The sequence below is a fragment of the Pyrus communis genome, chromosome 10 (genome assembly GCF_041283825.1).
Source record: "Pyrus communis isolate YQ-2024b chromosome 10, ASM4128382v1, whole genome shotgun sequence".
In the NCBI taxonomy this organism is placed as follows: Eukaryota; Viridiplantae; Streptophyta; class Magnoliopsida; order Rosales; family Rosaceae; genus Pyrus; species Pyrus communis.
The window spans coordinates 4972396-4995703 of record NC_142574.1 but is presented as its reverse complement, the minus strand read 5'-3'; the positions used below and the strand labels follow the sequence as shown (position 1 = coordinate 4995703).

General features: G+C 37.4%; 2 protein-coding genes across 3 annotated transcripts; one reads left to right on the top strand and one right to left on the bottom strand.

The window, feature by feature from the left end:
* The first annotated feature begins 2345 nt into the window (after nucleotides 1–2345).
* LOC137729764 (soluble inorganic pyrophosphatase 6, chloroplastic) lies at nucleotides 2346–12219 on the top strand. The gene is made up of 7 exons (XM_068468785.2): nucleotides 2346–2722; nucleotides 3344–3504; nucleotides 4405–4489; nucleotides 9405–9420; nucleotides 9521–9702; nucleotides 10255–10353; nucleotides 11945–12219. Exons 1-7 carry the CDS (start codon nucleotides 2453–2455, stop codon nucleotides 12035–12037), a joined length of 906 nt encoding a protein of 301 aa, XP_068324886.2. The 5' UTR covers nucleotides 2346–2452; the 3' UTR covers nucleotides 12038–12219.
* A 644-nt stretch (nucleotides 12220–12863) lies between these two features.
* LOC137729763 (putative sphingolipid transporter spinster homolog 2) lies at nucleotides 12864–21757 on the bottom strand. 2 transcript variants are annotated; one of them, XM_068468783.2, is made up of 16 exons: nucleotides 21516–21756; nucleotides 20996–21127; nucleotides 20146–20247; nucleotides 19358–19462; nucleotides 19127–19202; nucleotides 18375–18449; nucleotides 18092–18194; nucleotides 17928–18008; nucleotides 16767–16848; nucleotides 14764–14861; nucleotides 14483–14559; nucleotides 14225–14338; nucleotides 13933–14052; nucleotides 13606–13734; nucleotides 13400–13478; nucleotides 12864–13133 (listed from the first exon to the last, which is right to left on the bottom strand). In XM_068468783.2, exons 1-16 carry the CDS (start codon nucleotides 21638–21640, stop codon nucleotides 12997–12999), a joined length of 1635 nt encoding a protein of 544 aa, XP_068324884.2. In that variant the 5' UTR covers nucleotides 21641–21756; the 3' UTR covers nucleotides 12864–12996. The 2 variants fall into 2 exon arrangements, with proteins under 2 accessions (XP_068324884.2, XP_088533514.1); XM_088677388.1 differs by lacking the exon at nucleotides 18375–18449 and having other exon boundaries at nucleotides 21516–21757.
* Between the last annotated feature and the right edge of the window lie 1551 nt (nucleotides 21758–23308).

Below are 23308 nucleotides of genomic sequence, written 5' to 3'. Positions count from 1 at the left end.
TTACTTTAGCTGGTTTATAGATATTCAACTCTCATTCTTTGGTATCTAGACGCTTATACATATCGTCAAAAGCCGCTAGCTTAACTTCTTTCACAACTTTCTTCGCCTCCTTCTTAACTTCTCTAAAGGGTAACGAGCCTAATAACTAAAATTAAAGTTCAGGGAAATTAGCAGCTCTATATAAGTTCGGAGAGAAACTAACAAATACCTCTTTAACAAATGACGGCGTACTGATTAATTTTGTGTATAAGACATCGTTTGACAGCTCGAACTGTACTGACTATTTCAGTCGAATATGATAAATAGTCATCTGATAGTACTAACTAAATTAGCAGACATTTGGTGCAATATCAGATAACGACCGCATTATTTATACCATGTTTGGTGTTGTGCCGATAAGAGGAAGAAAAAAAAAACCAGCTTGTTGTCTTCCTTTCTTCATCTTTCCCCGATCAAATTGCCCAGATGAAATCTTTCATAATTTTCAAATCCTATCATTTTCTATCAAATCCTATTATCAATTCCCAGCAAAACTTATCATCTTTCTCAATTTGAAATATTTCCCAAGAAAACCTAATTTACAAATCTATCATCGATTCATCACCACCTTTAATTTCCTTCAAAAGCCCAAATGAAATCTTTCCCGATTTTGAGTTTAATTACCTCACAACAAAATATCAATCACTAATTAATCCAAAAACCCAAACAAAATCTCTCAATTTAGTCCATAACACTTTCTACCTGACTAAATAATACGGTGCTTTTGGAGCATAAAACCAAACGGGTGCAAGCCGTATAAAAGAGGTAGGACCAGATTATTTAATCTGGTGACTATTTAATATGTATAGACACCAAACACCCGGTTTCGTATTCCTAGTCCTATCTGGTGCCTTATACAACGTACCAAATAAGGCCAATGTGTTAGTGAATGTACAGCTAGCAACAAATTAACAAGGGAACATAGGCGAGACAAAGAAAATGGGGACAGAGGATTAAAGATTTGTCAACTTCCCAACAAAAGGGTGTTTTATTTCTCACCCACATTAAATGTGGTGTATGCTCACCACACACTTTCTAGGTTGTCATGTGTCATCCCACTTAACCATAGTTAACTTTTGTAATTTATTTAAAAAAAATTCAAAAATTAAAAACTAAACATAAATAAAATAAAAAAACAGAACAGTCACCAAAGCAACCGCCTGTCCCCTAGGCGCCGACCAACCCTTCATCTCTCTCGCTCCCTTTTTCACTGTGTCCCCTCTTTCTTCTCCATTGTTGTTTACTGCATCTCCACCAACGAGGGCTTTGCTTGGATCCATCATGATCAAGTTGTACAGAGAGATGGAAATTATAGGCGCTGGAAGCGACGGCTCCACATAGAGCACATCGTCTGGTGGGTGGGCCCACGCACCACTTACCATCTCCTCTATCATCGTGTTTGAGAACCACCGCGAATCTTGCCTCTCTCCCACCTCCACAACATTATTTGGGGCTTGGTGGGCAAATCTTCCCTCAATTGTGCTTTTTTATTTTCTGGGTTTTGGGGCTGAGGGAAGATGGAACAATGTTGATGCGGCGGAGGGACGAGGCGAGATGGGAGGAAGGAGGAAGATAGGGATGAAATTGTTGAGATAAAAATATTAACTAAAAATTAAAAGGTAAATGCTAAAATGATGATTACAGCATTATAATAATAAAATGCTAGCAAGAGCACACATTTTGTGTGTGTGAACAAACTAGGTATATGATTGTCATTTTCTAAAAAAAAAATGAGGGTAAAATAGGAAAAATTGGGATATGATTGTCATTTTGTCAAAATGTACAAAATTAAAGTCTCTTCAACCGCCCACCTCCTCCTGCATTTTCCTCAAGCGCAACCACTTCAATTCATTCAAACTATCCAAAAAAAATCATGATTTCACTTACGTGTATGAAAAAATGATGGTGGGACAATTTCTCTTAATAAGTGCATATTTTTTATCTTATGTAAGTATTTTGATATAAAATTACAATTTTGCCCTCCTTATGTAAATATTGCGTATCAAAAGTGAGAGCAAAATAGGAAAAAAAAGAAAAAATTCAAAAGATACAAAATTACTATTTTGTCCTCCACACGTCAACATTGTGTTTTCAAAAGTAATGACAAAATTGGAAGAAAATGGGGCAAAAAGTTGACAAGCCCTCTTCCCTTAATAGAATAGATTAATAATAAATGAAAATTTTAATGAGGGTAAAATAAGAAGACACAAAGCAGTTTTAAAGGTACATGACGAGCATACATTTTAATTAATTAATGTAGGTGAGCAAAAATGTACCCCTAACAAAATACGCAAACGACAAGAAGAGCCAATCAAAGCTTACCACTTGTTCCTGTGGCTCAGAAACCCAAAGACACCCTCACTCGATCAATCCCACTCACTCGTCCCTTCATCAGAGCCGTCAGTCAGGAGCCATGGCCACCGCGAGAGTGCTGACCGCCGCCAATACTTCCTGTTTGCTCTCCAAGGCGACGTCGTTCCTTCCGAAGCAGAGTCCCTACAGCACTACCAGCCTTTGCTTCACCAGAAGAAGAGCAGCGTTGCTGTCGTTGTCGTCTTCGTCCAGGAGCAGGAGGTCCTTCATTTGCACAGCTATCTACAATCCCGAGGTTCAGATCAAGGAGGAAGGCCAGCACGAAACCCTAAACTACCGCCTCTTCTTCGTCGACCGTTCCGGTCAAAAGGTTTGCTCTCTTTCCATTTTTCCGTTTTCTGTTGTGTTGTTTGTTTGGATTCTGAGAAAATGCAGGAAAAAACTGGACAATGTGAAAGCTTCCCATAAATGCATAAAATGTGGTAATAACTCATGAATTCTTAAATTTCTTACTATGTATACTATTTTTTTGGTAATTAATGGAATAATGGAAGCTTCTGATGGCCAGAAAAGGTGTGAATTAATTTTGAATTATTTTACTTTAGATGGCATATATCATTTGCTTCATTGAGGTCTCTCCGTTTCAAATTGATTGAGTTTTCGGGATTGTGTCGTTTTGGTGGGGAAATGGAGGCAACAAAATGAAATGAAACATTCAGTAACCACGTTAGGGCCTTAGAGAGAGGACTGATGTAATGCCATGGTTTGTGATTATATGGATATGCTTATGTGTTTTCTTTGTTTGAGATTAAGCCCTTGGCTGTCTCTGATTATTCGTAGTTCAAATTTGTACTCAAACGAGAAAATGTGTATATGCAATTGTAAGAGGAATTTCAAATTGCCGGAGTATTCGATACATCGTTGGGTTTCTTCACGCTAATTAGTTCACCTTGTTTCAATCTGCTATAACAATGTGTTGGTTTATACATAGGTTTCGCCTTGGCATGATATACCGTTGCAAGTGGGTGATGGTGTATTCAACTTTGTGGTTGAAATACCCAAAGAATCGAGTGCAAAGATGGAGGTTGCTACTGATGAGCCACACACCCCAATAAAGCAGGATACAAAGAAAGGAAAACTTCGTTACTATCCGTAAGTCTAATTTTACTTTTCTCAAGGTTATATTATAGTGTTTGTTCTTGTGATGCTTGGATATGTTACCTGAATCAATGTAATTTTTGGCTAAGGGTGCATCATGACTATAAGTAAGTCACTGTTGGTGCTGATTATCTTATTTGTTTAATTTCTTAGATGCACATTTTTTCCCCTGGGTGATAGATGCCCGCAGATAAGGACATGCATATATGAGTAATACGCAGATAAGCACATGCATATATGAGCAATATTGTGGCAAGAGTTTGATATTTTAGTTTACTTGTTTTTTTCCTATAAACCAATTAAGAAATGGGGATTGGGGACTGAATAGAGGACTTCTTACAGACTAATGTTACACAACCACTTACCCAAAAGTTTAAGATGATGGGAGATGGACAAACAATGTATATTGAGGTTACACAACCTTCTGTTACCATTATTTACAGACATGCTAGAGTAGTTACTCTCATTCCACATATCTTACGCTTTCTTCCTTTGGAACGACATCACATTACACACATGCTATACACACTCTGGACGTGTCATCTTCTGTTTATATTATTAAGAGAAACATATACAATTGTTTCTTTACATATAAAAGAAAAAGAAAATTCACACTATATGAAATAATTCCATTAAGCAATTTTAGTTATAAAATTAGGAACTAAAGTTTATAAAATGACACATTACCTTGCTTCCAAGTTCCTCTTTTTATCTCATCATTTCTAAGTGTGTCTTTGCAACCACCATGACATTGCACGGGTATTGGGTGTGCACGATCTATCTATCATTGTTTATTTAAATTCTTAAAGTTATCTTATGTGTTCCCCCACCCTTAGTGTAAATGCATCGTTGTATAAAAAAATAGTTATCTATCTGAATGCCTATCCTTCTCAGCTACAACATTAATTGGAATTATGGGTTGCTTCCACAAACGTGGGAAGACCCATCGCTTGCTAACGATGAAGTTGAAGGAGCATTTAATAGGGCAAATGACAAGTCATCCACTGTAGTTACTGTTAAGTAGTATGATAAAGCTAAATGTAATCAGTTATGTTAGTGACTGTAATTAGTTAAGATAGTTGAGGGTATTCTTGTAATTAGACTAAGGCAGCTAAGGCTATATATATTCACATCTGTGTAACTGATTATTCTATTCAATACAATCAGAAAACTTACAGAGGAAGTTTTCTGTTTCTATATGGTATCACGCCATTCTGCTTCCCAGCACTGATCTTCTCTTCCGCTCGACAAATCGATCGTTTCTTGATCGTTTCTCTCTGATTCTTTGCTTTTTTTGTCTTTGATCTCTCTTGAATCTTGATCTCTTCAAGATATGGCTGCTCAATTTGACTCACCACCCGCTGGATCGTCTTCTCCGATCATCTCTCCTTCGATCCAAAACCCTAATTCTTCCTCTAATCCCAGTCCTTTGAACTCATATACCTCTCTTACGATTCACAACATCGGCAGTATGGTGCCGATCAAGCTGAAACGATCTAACTATCTGCCATGGCGAGCACTGTTTGCTCCCATTTTCCGCCGCTACAAACTTCTTGGTATCATTGATGGCACTGAGATCTGTCCTTCGCCCTTCCTGCCAGATCGCTCGATGAACCCTGCCTTTGAGGATTGGTATGAAAAGGATCAAAATCTTTTGATTTGGCTTAATTCTACCCTCTCCGAAGAAATCATTCCGTTCACAGTTGGTGTTTCTTCTTCTCGTGAGCTCTGGGTAAAGCTTGAACAGCGCTTTGGTGGTGTTTCGGAGGCTCATATTCACCAATTGCGATCGAGGCTCCAGTCAATTCAGAAAGGCTCTCAATCCATCTCTGATTATCTGCAACAAATCAAGGAAATTGCTGATTCCTTGCAAGCTGCTGGTGCCTCAGTGTCCGATCGTGACCTAATTGCAGCTACACTTCATGGATTGCCTGATGACTTCGAATCTTTTATTGATTCCATTATGTTGCGGTTATCTTCTACCTCCCTTGATGAGCTCCATGGTCTCTTACTCACCAAAGAGTTATCTATGGCTCGTCGCCGACCTATTATTCCTTCTTCTGCTACTGAGCCTTTTCAAGCCTTTTCTGTCCACTCTCAACCTCCCCTGCTTCCTACTCCATCTGCTTTTGCTGCTCAACATCAACCTCTTCACTCTGCTTCCAGGTTTAACTCCAACCGTGGTAAGCCATCTCGAGGTCACTTCTCTTCTACTCGCAACAGTCGCAATTTTCACAATTCTCGTGGTACTTTTTCTCCACATCGTGGTACTCGCAATTATCAAGGCTCTCGCCAATTTCAAGGTTCTTCCACCTTCAAAGTTCCGTGTCAGATCTGTGGTTCTACAAGTCATGAGGTACTTGACTGTTTTGATCGTATGAATCCGGACATCTGTGGTCGAATCCCTCCAGCCAAACTTGCTGCTATGTGTGCGCACAATTCAGTCAAACCATCTCAGCCTTGGTTAATTGACTCTGGTGCCACTTCCCACATCACCAATGATGTAGCCAATATTTCTTCTCCTACTCCCTACACTGGAGAGGACAAGGTCTACATTGGCGATGGTAAAGGATTGTCTATTCATCATATTGGTTCATCATCTCTGCACACTCCCCATAATTCCTTTCAACTGAGCAATGTTTTGCATGTTCCCTTTATGAAACACAATCTCCTATCTGCATATCAGTTTCTTAAGGATAATAACTGTTCATTGACTCTTGACCCTTATGGATCCACTGTAAAGGATCGCATTTCGGGGAAGATGCTTTTGCACGGCCCTGTTAGGGATGGTTTCTATCCTCTCCAAGGTTCCACCAGTCTTCATCCATCTCCCTCAGCTCTTCTCAGCATCAAAGCACCTGTCACACTATGGCACAAGCGCCTTGGCCATCCTTCCTCCTCCATTTTCCGAAGGGTTATCTCTACTAATAATCTTGCACTACAAGGCAAGAAGAGTGTTGATTTTTTCTGCTCAGACTGTGCACTTGCCAAGAACCACAAGCTTCCTTTTGGAGTGGCTTCTTCATCAACAACTCAAAGTCTCCAACTTCTGCATTGTGATCTATGGGGCCCTGCCTCTGTTACATCTAATAGTGGTTTCAAGTATTACCTACTTCTTGTTGATGACTTTAGCAAATATAGTTGGTTTTTTCCATTGAAGTCCAAATCTGATGTATTTTCTACATTTGTTACTTTCAAAAGCTATGTAGAAAATTTCAGTGGCAATAAAATCAAGATTCTGCGCTCAGATTCAGGGGGTGAATTTACCAGTCACTCCCTTGCTTCTTTTCTTCGAACACATGGCATCTTACATCAATTTAGTTGTCCACATACTCCTGAACAAAATGGTTGTGCAGAGAGGAAGCATCGCCATCTTGTTGAGACAGCTCGAACATTACTTGTTGCCTCTCATGTTCCTCAAGTGTTTTGGGTTGAAGCCTTCTCCACTGCCATTTATCTTATTAATAGGCTTCCTATCTCTGGCCTTACACAGTCTCCTTGGGAACTTCTCTTCAAGCAACATCCAGATTACTCTAAACTGAAAGTTTTTGGCTGTCAATGTTTTCCTTGGCTTAAGCCTTACATTCCTAGCAAACTGGATGCTAAAAGCAAAAGTTGTGTGTTTTTGGGGTATAGTCTACAACATAAAGGCTATAGGTGTCTTGATCCCGTGACCACCAGGATCTACATCTCTCGACATGTTGTGTTTGATGAACACTCTTATCCATTCAAGTCCCTGCTGAGTAACAGTTCAACTTCAGAAACTTCCTCTTCAACCTATTCTCCATCCTTGGATCTTCACTTCCGCAACTATGTCACAAGTTCTCCTACACCTAGTACCTCTTCAGAATCATCATGTCCTTCTGCCCCTCCACCTCCACCTCAACCTCCGCTCTCACCTCCACCTGCAGTTCCTTCCTGCACTCAGTCAGTGGATCCTTCTTCTAGTTCTTCCAGTTCTTCCAGTTCTGTCTCTCTCAGTAATTCCTCTCTTGTGCCTCTTCAGACAGGTCATCCACCAATTTCTGAGAATACACATCCTATGATTACCAGATCTAAGGCTGGAATACACAGGTCTCGCGCTTATTCAGCAACCAAACATCCACTCCCTGTTGATCTTGACCTTGTTCCTAGTACCTATCTGCAAGCTTCAAAGCATGCTCATTGGAGAGCTGCCATGCAAGCTGAATATAATGCTTTAATCTCCACAGGAACCTGGTCTCTTGTTCCTCCTCATCCTTCTCAAAATGTAGTTGGTTGTAAATGGGTTTTCCGGGTTAAGAAAAATCCTGATGGCACTCTTGACAAACACAAAGCCCGCTTGGTGGCAAAAGGATTTCATCAGCAAGAAGGGGTTGATTTTCAAGAAACCTTCAGTCCTGTTGCAAAACCAGTTACCATTCGAATTCTTCTTGCACTTGCTGTCCAATTTAATTGGTTCTTGAATCAGTTAGACATTAGCAATGCCTTTCTTCATGGTGACTTAAAGGAGGATGTTTACATGCAACAGCCCCCAGGTTTTATTGATTCCAATTCTTCCCATTTTGTTTGCAAGCTGCAGAAATCCTTATATGGTCTTAAACAAGCTCCTCGAGCTTGGTTTGATAAGTTGTTTCACGCCCTTCTTACTCTTGGGTTTCACCAATCCCAATCTGATGCTTCCTTGTTTGTCCTTCCTGGTCCTCAGCAAGTCATTGTTCTTGTTTATGTGGATGATATCCTAGTCACTGGCCCTGATTCTCAACTCTGTCAACATTTTATCCAGCAACTTAGTCATCTGTTTCCAGTGAAAGATCTTGGCCCTTTACACTATTTCTTAGGGTTGGAAGTTCACAGGTCTTCCAATGGCCTCTTTCTTCATCAGACTAAGTACTTACTTGATCTCCTCAAGAAATCAAATATGGAAGGTGCCAAACCTTGTTGCACTCCTCTCGGGTCTCAAAAGCTGGACCACAGTGGGCCTCTCTTATCCAATCCCACTGAATATCGTTCCATAGTTGGTGGTCTACAATATCTCACTTGGACTCGCCCGGATCTTGCATTTGCTGTTAATCAGATCTGTCAGTTTATGCATGCTCCACGAGAACAACACCTTCAAGCAGCAAAAAGGGTTCTCAGATTTCTTAAAGGTTCTCTATCTCATGGGTTATGGTTTACTAAAGGTACCCTCGCCCTTTCAGCTTACTCTGATGCTGATTGGGCTGGCTGCACTTTTGACAGGCGGTCTACCAGTGGATATTGTGTTTTTCTTGGCTCTAATCTCATCAGCTGGAGTGCCAAGAAACAAAGCACTGTTGCTCGTTCCTCTACAGAAGCTGAATATCGTTCTTTAGCTCATACTGCAGCAGAACTCACTTGGGTTTGCAAAATTCTCAAAGATCTTCATTTCCCTCTTCCTACTCTACCTACCCTGTGGTGTGATAATATTTCTGCAATCTCTTTAGCCTCTAATCCTATTTTTCATGCTCGAACCAAGCATGTTGAGATTGACTATCACTATATCCGAGAGTTGGTTCTTGCAAATCTCATCAAAGTTCAATATGTTTGTAGTGAAGACCAATTGGCTGATCTTCACACCAAATCTTTGTCCAAGAACAGGTTCTCTTTTCTCTGTTCCAAGCTTCCAATTGGAATCCTCACTGATTCCTCTTTTAGCTTGAGGGGGTGTAATAGGGCAAATGACAAGTCATCCACTGTAGTTACTGTTAAGTAGTATGATAAAGCTAAATGTAATCAGTTATGTTAGTGACTGTAATTAGTTAAGATAGTTGAGGGTATTCTTGTAATTAGACTAAGGCAGCTAAGGCTATATATATTCACATCTGTGTAACTGATTATTCTATTCAATACAATCAGAAAACTTACAGAGGAAGTTTTCTGTTTCTATAGCATTTGGGGATAATGATCCAGGTATGCTCACTTGTCTGTGTTTTATGTTACCAACTTTTGTCTGAGGCAAGTGTCACCTTTAGAAGGAAAACTAAAAATCTTGTTTTTCTACAACCTGTAGTTGACGTTGTTGAGATAGGTGATAGTCGGAGAAAGATTGGTGAGATTCTCAAAGTAAAGCCATTGGCTGCTTTAGCTATGATTGATGAAGGGGAACTTGACTGGAAAATTGTTGCAATTTCATTGGATGATCCAAGGGCTTCTCTAGTTAACGACATTGGTGATGTTGAGAAGCATTTCCCAGTATGTATTACTTTTAACCAAGCACTATCAAATTTCTGTAATTACACACTCACCAACCCTTGCCACCGTAATTAATATATTCAATTATAGATGTTTTCAGATTTTAAATTCATTGTTGTTCCATTATATGATTACTGTAAAAAAAATGGATAAAGTCTACCTTAACTCTTTTGAGTGAAGTGGATGGTTATGATATACGTTACTGTTTAGTTACAATTTATCTACCTTCATAAACTAGAGTAAGCTTTTCAAATGGACTTAGTACGTGTGTGGTGTTGCGAGTAAATTTTGTACTAAAATGAAAGGAAATGGTGATAAATATTTTTCACATAAAAATATATGGGGATAAAATTATTGTTGAAAACAACTAAAGGCATTGGTGGGCATGGTAGTTCTTATTTTTATCATAATTAATCCATAAGCCACATTAGCATTTGTACCTGGACGTTACTCATATGCTAGTAGGAGTGGAGTGGTTAAGGGTAAGCTGAAGAATTAATTTCAGTAAAATGTGCCAAAACCCATGAGGCTTAATCTTATGGTTTACTTCAGGGGACTCTCACTGCAATAAGGGACTGGTTCAGAGACTACAAGATACCTGATGGAAAGCCTGCTAACAAATTTGGTCTTGGCAACAAAGCAGCAAACAAGGTAATTTTACAGTGACATTTTCAATTGCTATCCCTGAATCGTTTTGAGTACCCTATTTGTTTTGTCTATTTTTCAATTCTATCTCGGCTGCCAAGTTGCTATTATGGAGTGTTTCTTTTTTCTTTTTCCCATTATTGGTTCCTTTATTGATTCAGTCACCAGCTTTTGTTGACACTCTGGCCTAGTAGTATAGTACTCCTTGCAAAGTGCCAGTGTTGCAAGGAGGCATGACAATATTTGATTACAAAATTAGTTATGGGGGGAGGGTGAAGGTCATCGAATGATTACTCCTGTTTCATAGCCCAATTACTTGTTCTAGAGCACACACTGATGGGTTTAGAAAATGCATTTGTCCAAGTCAATTCTGATTTTCTGATTTCAATGTCTTCAATAATTGCTTATGTAAATGCATAATTCATGTAAGACTGTCTCTTTATGTCATCGGACTTGAGTTTATCAAGAGTTTACTTCAAAACCAGGCAGTAGGATTGGGGTGCAGTGGGAGGGTTTAAGGTTAAGGGTGAGGTAATTGTTTTCTTTGCAGTATTTATTTATTTATTTTTGGTGTGATACGTTTGATATGTTGCATGGACTCAATATTCAGGAATAGGGCATGCTTTAAACGAATTGGTGTCCCACAACATAAAGGCAGTCAAAACACGATGCATGAATCTACCTTAGCTGGACATTAATTGCAAGTCTTAATTCATGCATCATTGTGAAATTAGTATAGTGGTCATGGCATGCGGGAAAATATACCTGCCAACATAAATAGGTAGCCAACTTTGGCTTGGGTTCTAGTTAGTTCAGGGTTTTAGTTGCTTCTTAGTTTTTATTTGTCTTGTTTGAATTCCATGTTTTATTTGGTAAACTCCTAGTCTTTTTAATCAATCATCTGACAGTTATGTGAGTCTAAAGTATTTTGGAAGATTAGGATTAAATAATTAAGTAATCAAGGGGTTGGATCCTTGGGCTGCTATTACCCAGGTTTAAATGCTGTTTCCAGAGGGGATTTGCATGCAGCTTTTTTTCCAACTTATCGCAAACAATCAGATTTAGGGTTTCTCTTTGGTCTCTTTGCCTTAGAACTCATCTATCAACATTCCAATTTGATCCGATTGCTTTCTCTCTATCTTTTGTTTTTGTTTTTATGGATGGGGTTACGTGATTATTTATTAAGAAATCAAGGTCGATGATTTGATTTTTAAGTCTATAGAATTACTCTTTTAAGAGGCTTTGTGCATGGTTTTATGCTGCACATTCAGAAATTTCTGATTAAAGACTTCGCTCTTGGGTCTGTCGCCCCTAAAACTTAAGTTCGATGTTCTAACTTTGATCGTATTGGTTGTTAGTTATCTCTTGTTCCTGTCTATTTATTGCTGGAAATTCTTTCCTGGTGTGGTTTGGTACTGTCCACAGTAGCATAACACTAATTGTCACACTTAACCTTCTTCTCTTGCTTTTCTTGTATAAACACAGAACAAATAAATTCATTGCCACCATCTGCAAAACATTAGATTTGAATTATACAACCTCTGCGTGCGTGATGTGCTTTATGTCTAATTTTAGAAACAATTCCTATGATGAACAGGATTATGCTCTTAAGGTCATATCCGAAACCAATGAATCGTGGGCAAAGCTTGTCAAGAGATCAATTCCTGCTGGAGAACTCTCACTTGCATAGATAAATCGCTAGAATTGGAATTCCACTCCACGCGCCTAGATATATTTTGTGTTTCTTGGTGATTCATTAGAGATATTTCCTTTTGGCAAACCGGTGATGCTAAGCTGGACTTAGCCCCTAGTTTTGTGTTCTATTATGCAGCATACTGCAGGTTTGGAATAATGGTGGTGAAGTAGCAAAGGAATACGTTGTTTCAAAGTCCCTAATCTTGTGAGATCTATTCACAGCCTCAAAGTGGTATTTGGACACCCGACTTTGTTATTTGGGTAAATTACAGTATGCACTCTCAAGTTTGTGTTCAATTACAACCTCATGCATGCATGATAAGAAAGCCCGTCCCCGCAAGCTAGCCGCTAACACTTGGCTGCAGGAGGGGAAGGGTTAAGTGAAACTCTGCCTGGCCTGGTCAGAAGAGATTCAGGGACTATTGCTGCCCAAAAATAGATTTCATCCTTAAAACATTACAATCTCATACAATAACAATAACTTAGAATTTCATCGCATGTCATACAACGTTTAAAAATTGTTAATTGGTGTGTTAAATAATGATGCGCCCCAAGGGGGATCTATAATTTTATGACGCGGCTGTCATCGGTGCCATGTGGACTAAAAAAAGAAAAAAAAAAAAAAAACCCCTTTAAACCACAATCTCATTTAATCATGCTTCCATATCCGGGGGAAAAAAAAACACAACTGAAAAAAACTCGAAAATGGTGGAATTATTAACATGCCAAAGAAAAGAAAATGATGGAATTATTAACATGCATTTTTGTACAACCTTTGAAAAAAAAAATTTCAGAAAGAAAAACAAATATGAACACGTGCATTGGAAAGTAGAAATTTTATAAGAAATGATAGCACTTGGGACCGTATGTACAGGAACTCAAACACCCTACTAAACAACTCCTGGATATGTGACAGGTTGCAACGAAAGATAAAAGAAAAGAAAATATCTTGTCTCATGGTTCAGCAACAGATTCAGTTGTTTCTATCTTCTTCCCTTCAAGCAACGGCGTTGTGTTAGACCTTTCGGTTTGGATGGTCACCTGATGCTCACTTTCCTCGTTAAATCTATCCACGCTGTGCAGAAAGATTCCTGTGATGGTAGCCAAATAAGGATTACAAATCTCGATTTCTATGTACCCATTACACAAGCTGGTAATCCATGTGTCACAATACAAGTAGAGAGATGATATATTTTTCGTGTCCCTCCACTTGTATCGTGACACATGGAGTACTAACGTCTCATCTATTTTGGAATTATTGAAATATCCATGCACTAATTAAAATTCCATCGTCTGACAAATCGTCAAATTCAAAAAGTTCCACTGTAAAATAACGGGGCAACTGCCGGAAACTTACCTATAAACCATATTATAGCTGATGGAAACAAAATAGCTGTTAGAATAAGAGCAGTCTTCCTCCAGTTGTTAATTGCATCCTGCACAGTCGACAACCAATCCAAAACCGAAAGAAAGAAGAATACTCAGTTAGAATGTGCAACTAAGGATTTCTAAAGGGATCATTTGCAAGTTAAATGACATATAATGAAATACTGGAAGGCAAACCTGGAGAACTCCAACAAGAGGTGCGGAAGGTACATCACCGAAGATATGAATTGAAACCGTTGAAATAGCCATAGATAGTGGCCTCATATTAGGTTTAACACAATGGAGATTAATGTAATTTACAGGACCCTGCAAAAGGGAAACATAGAAGACCAAGAGGAGGTGAGTATTCCATAGGTATGGCACTAAATATCTATCATGCAAACAGTGGAACAAGGTAATTATCTACTTTTTGAGCCATACAAAGTAGTTCAGTGTTCGGCAGCATAGGCAAATTGAACAAAACCAAAAAATAATAGGAGAAAATTTCTTTGAATAGGAACGTACCTGAGTTGCAAAGACAAGTAGTTCACCGATTGCGAAAAGAGCTAGGAAAGCATACATATTCTTGAAGCAAAAGGCACCAAAGCAAAAGGCACCCCCAATTAACGTTACCACTGAAAGAAGCTGCAATACAGTCTGGTACTTAGTGATGCAAGGGCAAAGAAACAAAAAGGAACACAATGATTGGACAATGACTACACAAGTTATCCATAGCCAAGCAACAGTATTGCATATAAACAACTTTCATTTTATAGATTCGTTAGATAATGGTATCAAGTAAAACATTTTGGATTACCTTAAAAGCATTAGAGATAGTGTTAGTCATATAATCCAGAAGAAAGCCTCCCGCTAGTGTGCCCAATATTCCGCACACAATTGTAATACCTCCAAATATAAGATCTGCATCAGTCTGCCAAAAGACCATGAATTTAAAGCAGGTTTTATCACGGAGCTATCTCCTAACTACTTAACATCAACTATGACTACACCGAGAATAAGAAAGGAAAAAAATATTGAATAATACAAATCTATACAATCAAAGTGAAATGCTTACCATATGATATATATTATATCCAGCCTTAGGCCCCCAATATGAGTATGCACCTATGACAAAGTTGTATGCTATGTAACCTACAAATGAAAATTTCACATTTTCAGGGAATTCGTATATAGATAAAGACGAAAGCAAAATGATGACTAAAATATTACACCACTGTATGAGTTCTCAGGAAACTAGCCAGCAAAAGAACTATACAAAGAAACAACCATGAACCAAAGAAATTCATATACAAACACTAGTTGGTAAAGCAGGTGGGGAAAGAAAAAGGTAAGTACCTAGAACATTCACAACATAAACCTTATCCACCAATAGCACCTTCACATCTTTCAAAAACCTTGAAATTTGATTCTTTATGATTGATACCAATTTTGACCTGCCATAAAATAAGATCTCAGGTATCAATACATATATGTTTACTATTTCTTCTAAAACTTATTGAGCATAATAGCACGTGACATAACATAGAAAGTTAAACGAAACAATAATTTAACGACTAATGCTTTACTGTGATGCAAGTGGAACCCACATATACTTCATTATAGGAAACCAGCTGTTTGTCCTAATCCTTACAATGCCTAATGCGACCTCTCACGGTTGCTTTATTTGACAGTTATAGTGGAGACTATTGATATGACAAACATGTGCATACCATTAGCATTTAAACAAAAAGCTGAATTTATCCTCAAGGATATATTATGAGGAGAAAACGGCGGCCAACATTAAAACACACCTGAGCAACTTACACCAGGTTCATAGGCTGGTCCAGCTTACAATTAATCTTTCCAATTCTCATAAATGATTCACTGAAAAGTCCACCTGGTTACTGATTTTATGCTAATCATTAATGCTTAACATATTCAGGGTTTGATATATAAATGTTCCATTTAAACGATATATATTTCATTAATACCTTTTAATTCTTTTCAAATTTCTTTGTTCCTTGTGTAATTCAACTACTGTCTCAGTATGACCAGGGTGAGCATGGAAATAATTGACCACTTAAGAAGGATACAGAAATTCAAATAGAGAGTGAAGTTTATTTATGGAGTGTTTTTTAAGTTTTCTTTAGGTGTTTCATGGACTGCATGACCATGTTTCTTGGATTCCACAATATTGGTGTTTCTTATCCCTTAGGAAAGGAATGTCATTTAATTAACTGGAATAGTGTTTCATGGACTATGAGTCCATGTTTCTTGTATCCCTTGCATTTTCTCTAATAAATCTCGTGTTTCTCATCCCATAAGAAAAAAAAAGCAGTGTATTTATGTCGGCTGCAATGTATTAAAAGCATGAGGCGTGGGCGAGGCGTCCGAGGGATAGCCCAGCCTAGGCGTGAGGCGAAGCCTCACGGGACCTAAATTTTTTAATATATACACTGAGCATACACATATTATATTAAAAAAAAAAAAAAAAAAGAAGATTATTAATCAATAATCACCCTGAGCACACACATATATTATAAATACATATACACACATATATGTACATATATTATAGTATATATATAAAATAGAGGATGAAAAGCACAATGAGCACACATATAACAATGCACGCAGACGACATACACATCCTTTATATAAAAAATAAAATCAGAAAACAAGGCAGAGAGATGATAGTGCAAGGAAGAGGTATGAGGTAGTTAAAACCCTACCCAAAATTTGGGTTTGGCAGTATAAAAAAAAAAAAAAAAAAAAAATTAAAAAATCCCGAGGCGCCGCCTTCCGCCCACTCCCTCAAAACAGAGGCAAGCCCAGCCTCACAGGGCGCCTAGGCGCACCCTGAGGCGAGCCTTTTAAAACATTGGTCGGCTGAAATATTGTTTCAAGTTGAGCAAGGCTAACGCACACTGAACTTGTAAGCTTAGTTAATTTTCACATGAATCATAATGCTTTATCCCCACCAAAAAGGTGGTTGTGTGTCTAGGTATATACAAGTACAACTATAAATTTTAGAGATTATATTACAGAGAGGTAGCTTCAATTGAGGGACACCCGTTGTAGGCCCACTCCACATTATATTTCAACAATCCAAAATGTCTAGTTTTTAGGTCCTCTATCAAAGATCATTGTAGCAAAAAGTCACCCGAATCTGAAACCATTTACCCTCTCAATTAAATGGTGGCCACTTTAGTGTTTTGTTGAAACACTCTGTTCATCTAATTTTTTGCTACAACTAGATGTCTTAATGATTTTGGATTTATCTAATATTTGACAAGATCTTTGATTGTGGAACTAAGAAATGTATTACATACATATGAGCTTAAGGATGAGTGACTCACTTGGAAGATTTTTGTAAGGTAGAATTTCTCACATGTTGCTTCATCGAACAGGAAGCTTGTTCACCATTTGAAATATCTGAATCTGTGCAGAGTTTCAAAACAAAATTAGCATGTCAAAGGAAAAGAGTAACTATAATACAATTAACAGAACGGAAACCTTCACTATCCTGATAAAAATAAAAAGTTCATAAAACATTATCAGCAGTACTTTCTGGTCAATAAAGAGGGACAGAAACTAAGGTAACAGTGATTAACTAACATAACAGAACTTTTAAAATACATATTTTACACCTTTTACATCATAAGAGTTTATGGTTCTAATATTTGCCAAATAGCACCTCTAACGAACATGACACATAGCATCATTACTTTGTAATGCATAACACAATGTTCAGAATTTATTCAGAATCATGAGCATTTGCTACCTAAAAACTTGAGGAAATGAGGAAACCTACTAGTAAAGCAATCCTCTTACAGGATAGGGGATTTAGAGATTTTTCATAAAATTTTATCAGACGGACGTATCCTAACATAAATTTGATGAAATTGAGGTTCCACCATAAAACCCATTGGCAATATGAGGAGTAGCCCAAGATCATATAAGCACATAGCAAACCTTGTCCCTCACCAATGTGGGACAACGCTCAACACGCCCCCACACGTGTGGCGGATTTTCAAGCCTACACATGGACAACAACTAGATGACGTGGAGCGTGTGGCCGTTGAGCTTCACACGTGGACGACCTTGCTCTGATACCATGATGAAATTGAGGTTCCACCATAAAACCAATTGGCAATATGTGGAGTAGCCCAAGATCATATAAGCACATAGCAAACCTTGTCCCTCACCAATGTGGGACAACTCTCAACAAAATTTTCCGGTCAACTCAACTCAACTCAGCTCAACTTAGTTTTTATCCCAAAAAGAAAATCTGAGAAAAGTTATCATATAAATTAATATAACTCCTAAAAAATGCAGTTATGCAGTATAAACGGACGGTAAAATACTAAAATCACAAGTTATTCATTGAATGCTTCACATCCACATAGCCTATTAGAGATGTTCCAATTAATTATAAGCTATTCTGCAGCTAGTCAGATAGAGGACATGGCTTTGTTTTTATAATGGTCCATTATCTGTTGATACAGCTTCCACATTACCATATGTATCACTAACTTGAACTTCTTCAACAGCCGTTTCCACTGCTGTCAGTGCTTTTTTTGATTCAGGATGAAAAAAACCTGTAATCACAAATTGCTTAGCAATGACCCTTAAAAATATGGTAAAACCGTGGAAGACAATGAATTGATGCCTAAAATCACACCTTTCAGCTGCAAAGGCTTCATAACAAACCCTAGAATAGCAAATGGAAGCATAAGGATTGCTTCCCCCACAAATGCATAACGCCACTTGGTGTGACTTCCAACCTATGTATTATAAATAACAGACAACCAAAAAATGATCAACATGGGAACAAGTGAGGACCATCAAACCGTAAACAAATATGCATTTTTATATAAAGAATTCTATCTAGAAATTTTTATTTGGGTCAAGACACCACATATGCTAAATGAAGCTAACCCCCGTCGCAATTAAGTATAACTTACCACCCCACCATAAACATAGCCAAGTGCATATCCACTTGGTATGCACATGTAGAACATACCAAGCCATGCAGTTTTCTGAAAATAATAGACACAGCATAAGTCAATTGACAGCAAATCTAAAAATATATATGATATTAAAATAATAAAATAAAAAAGCAATGGGGCGTATCCAGCATCAAAAAGAATATATACATGAATGAATAGGTGGGGTGTGTTCAGAATGACACAGTAAAAGAAAACCTACTACTAAGAACATATCCAAAGCTCTTGATAGTTTAGAAAAGTCAATTAGCACTGCAACTCTAACATATTTCTGACAGGAAATCATACATGTTCTATGGCACACCACTGCAGAGTGATAACACATGGCATTCCTAGATAAGGCAGTGGCCAAGTTACATTACACTGGCTTTATATAGGGAAAGAAAAGAAAAAAAAGGAAAATTACAACTCGACTTAATACATCTTGAATTTTTTATAATCCATTAGATGCCCTTTTTTTGAATGGGTTTTGTCACAATATTTTGCTTATATATTTTCTTTAATTTTTCACATACTTGAACTGAGAATAAATATATAGTTTTTTTCCTTTGAGATATACTTATTTTTAGGTAATGTAGTTTTTTCTTTCGAGATATACTTTTTTAATAAGGTTCAAAATCTTCAGAAGTATATCCCACCGTTGAGTAAAAACCAAATGGAACCAACAAATTTAAAATGTTTGGCATGCCATGAAACACAAGATACCATACCTGAGCAGCTGGGGCATTATCGTCAATGAATGGAGCTGCAAGACTAATAAACGAAGCTTCCCCAACACCAACTAGCCTTTAGAGAACAGAAAAGGAATTAAAACAAGGAAAACAAACAAACATGATCAAACAACATCCCACATTACTGGATTGCTCAAAAACGTAACATCAAGGAGCAACAAGCTGGGGGAGAAGGTATATCAATAAAACAAGAAGGATGAAGTTACTTACATGCGGCAAATAGTAATGGACCAGAAATCGAATGAACAAGCACAACCAACTATCGCAAAGGTCCAAACTGATAATCCAACTCCAATGAGCCTAAATGGACTTACACTGCAAAATTTAAAATGGCATAAATAAGAAATCCAAATGCTTCTGAATTTATACATATCTACACACACACACACACAGAGACATATATATGTATACACACACACACACATATACACATATATATAGTCCACTTCTTATATGATCATGTGTACTGCTACTGCATCATAGACGGCACCCTATCTCTCTCCAGAAACCCAAAGCCTGAGTGCTAAAATTTAAACCCTAAGCCCAGAAACCGAGACAAATCCTAAACCCTAAACCCTGACGTCATCAACTTGTCAACAGAATGGGGCAAAAACTGACGTCATCAACTTGTCAACAGAATGGGGCAAAAACCAGCCTGCTCTTCACACAAAACTAGTCCGTATGTAGACTGTTTGCACTTGAAGCTCAACTTTATGCGTGTATATTCATAGATGCGTACATAAAGGAGGGGGAGGAAGAGGAGGAGGAGGAGTGTCATCAACTTGTCAACAGAATGGGACGAAAACCAGCCTGCTCTTCAAACGAAACTAGTCCGCACGTAGACTGTTTGCACTTGAAGATCATCTATTCATAGATGCACGCATAAAGGAGGGAGGGACTCTGTGTGTGTACGCACGCAACAAAATTCTCTTCATAGGCAGACATAATATGTATGACTGTTGTTTGATGTATGTTCTATATTAACAGGTGATTGTTACCTCTTTGCTAATGATGCAAATATAGGAGAAGCAATAAGCAGTCCAACCATAAAAGCTGATGATAGAACTCCATCTTCAAAGTTATTCAAGTGAAACTCCCCCCTACATACAAAAAGAAATTAAGAATATTGGAACTGTTAAGGATTATTTATATTTCTATGGAAAGTAAAACATTTATCAGAAAATAGGAAAAATAAAATGGAAAACAATTATCACATGCAGGGCAACAAGAAAAGGAAAGGCCCACAAGTAGCTCAAAAATAACAAAAACAAAGGCATAGAATGTAAAGAAGTATAAAAGGTATAAAAGGTGACCAGGACAACGCTTTTCAAACAATTGTTCAAAAGTATTTTTATGCAAATCTTATACCCAAGGAAATGGTGAGAATTGTTTGGAAAATATTATATTAGAAAGGAAGACACTTATCTCAAAAGACTGCAAGTTGCAAGCATCGTGTAGTAAACAGAACAGAAATTGGTTAAAAATGGATAAAAGGCAGATAATCCTCAACTGCCTCAACCTTAAAGTCTCAACACATAGTTGGTGGATATGTTTCACACACCATAGCTAAGGATATTAATCGGAGAACAAATTTGGCAACATCTCAAATATGGTGCTCGTAGAAATCAAGTGAAATTTTTTATCCATAACAAATTGATACGGATGCACATTTGTTTATTTCAGAAGCCTCAATAATGTTTCTGTACCATAGCACCTAGAACGTGATTATATGCAAAAACCTGAAAACTCAGCACATTCAAATAAATGGAATCAAGCAATGCATGAAGACAGCCAAATATGAAAAGCCAGAGAAAGAAGGAAACCATCAAATGGTTCTTAGTATCTTACTGTATCCCGGTACCAGCCGTGCATATATCACTATCTGTACAAGTTCCAAGGCTCCCATTGACACCATTGCTTGCTATTGTTCCTCGGTCCACATAATTTATCAAGTTAATCAAGCAAAAGATAACAAGTAACCTGCAATCACAGCATAAAGACATTTATATTGCACAACGAGATACTAAAGTGACTCAAAAGTCTTGCAAAACCTTCAAATGATACTTGACTCAACCCAGCTGAAAGCTCAAACTTATAAATACATTAGTGCCCACCATGGAGAAAAACCGAATTTCCGGGTTGGTTGCCGGGAAAGTAGAGAAAAACTAAGAAATCACCAAAATCTCTGAAACCCACATGGAAATACCGTGTATTTCCCAGACCCAAGTAACAAAAACAATCAAAAACCCTAAAAAATATAAAAAGGCCAAAACTTTCTCTTGAATTCCGTATTTTCTCACCAACCAAACAGACCCCAGAGCAGAGCAAAAAGAAAAAATAAACACAAAAGTGTAAGAAAATGAATCACCTCTTGGGCGTGAACCAGGAAGGAGCGGGAGCTGCGGTTGAAGCAATAGCCATGGCTGTGTCCGCCGGAGGGGGCTTGGGCTTGCCTTCTTCAGAAGATTTTGTTGCTTCTTCCTTTTGTGCCATAGAAGTGGAGTAGAATATACTTTTAATATTCTTTAATCTTGGTAAAAAAAAATATCTTTAGTTTTAAGTAAAGAAAATGTTTTTACTTTTTCTGAGTAGGAATTTGGAAGTTGGAATGGTAGTTGTGTGGGGGAAGGGTGCTCTTTCTACCCTCCTCCCTCCTCCTCCTCCTCCCTCCTCCCTCCTCCCTCTCCGATGGCTTCGTTTCTTGCTAGTTTTTGTAAAGCTTACGAAGCTTGAAAATTTGATCACTTTTGGAGTTTTGAATATGGCAAAGTTGGATCAATCTTTCCAATGATTATTATTCCGTCTACCAATTGTCTCCTTCCAAAAGTTAGAGAAATAAAACAAAACTAAAGTCTGAGTTTAAGATTCCTATTTTGTTTGTGGGGAATTCGATTCTATGCGTGTGCTTGCAGAGGATCAAAACACATTCTCAATAAATTATAGGTCAATAGCTTGGTTTAGAATACTAGGACAAATGATTGGTATGTTGTGAAATGACAAATGATTGGTATGTTGTGAAATATGGTGTGATTGCCATATATATAAATGCATGAAGAAACAAGGCAACGTGCAGTTGAAGTCTTCAGTGAACCAATTAAAGGATCAAACCGAAGACCATGGCCGTCTTTGAGATTTTAGAAGTCTTGTGTGAAATTTATAAAATAGATCCTCCTTAAAATAGTTTTAATTTTTTAAAAAGTATGACAATTTATTGATACTAGAAAACATTCACTTAAATCAAAATAAAGTCACTTAATACTACAATCTAGTGGTATTCCTCTTCACTTGTATGTGAAAAGTCTTATATTCAATTTTCGTTAAAGACAAATTTGAACCATATTATTGTTAGTCTATTATGAGGCTTAAACCACTTTCCCACCTTCTTAGCATAGATAATATCGTTTGTTCAAAAAAAAAAAAATTCAAAACAAACTTTAGTACTCACTAATTGCATGTTTACAAATGTCCTTAATGATAAATAAAAAGAGCTATAAACATAATCTTCATTAAATAATCAAAAAGAGTTTTATCTTAAATAACCAAACATGAAGAAGAAAAAAAGCATCAGACCTCTAACTTTAAAGTTCACTTGAATATATAATAACGTTGTTATATTATAAATTAAGAAACTGTTGCTTTTCAGGATGTTATTATTGATACTCAAAAAATCTCATTATACTCCAAGTTTTTATGTTTTGGAAATAAAAAAAAGTATTCTTTATAAGGAGTGCACAATACGGTTTAAAGTGCTAACAAAAGCAATTTTTTAAATATAGAACATTATTACATGATGTTAGATGACAAAAGCTTAAGGCCCCTTCAAATTTGGGACTATGTGCAACTGCACCATTCGCTCCACCTCAACGCCTCCTCTACCTAGACCTCTCACTCACAAGTGAAAAGAAATATTACTAGACCGTAATATTAAGTGACAAATAAAATAAGTCTTAGAGGGATGAAATAGTAAAATGAATGAGAGCCGGTTATTTTTTATCGATGATAAGGCTTTCCTATATAAAGAGACCTTCGTAATGTAAAAATTTTCCCATTTTTTCTAGGGATTTTTAACGAAAAGTTTCCGGTACAGTTCACTTCAACGAAAACCCACGTTTTTACACTAAAAAGTCAATCATGATATTATTCACTTTACTCTCTATTTTG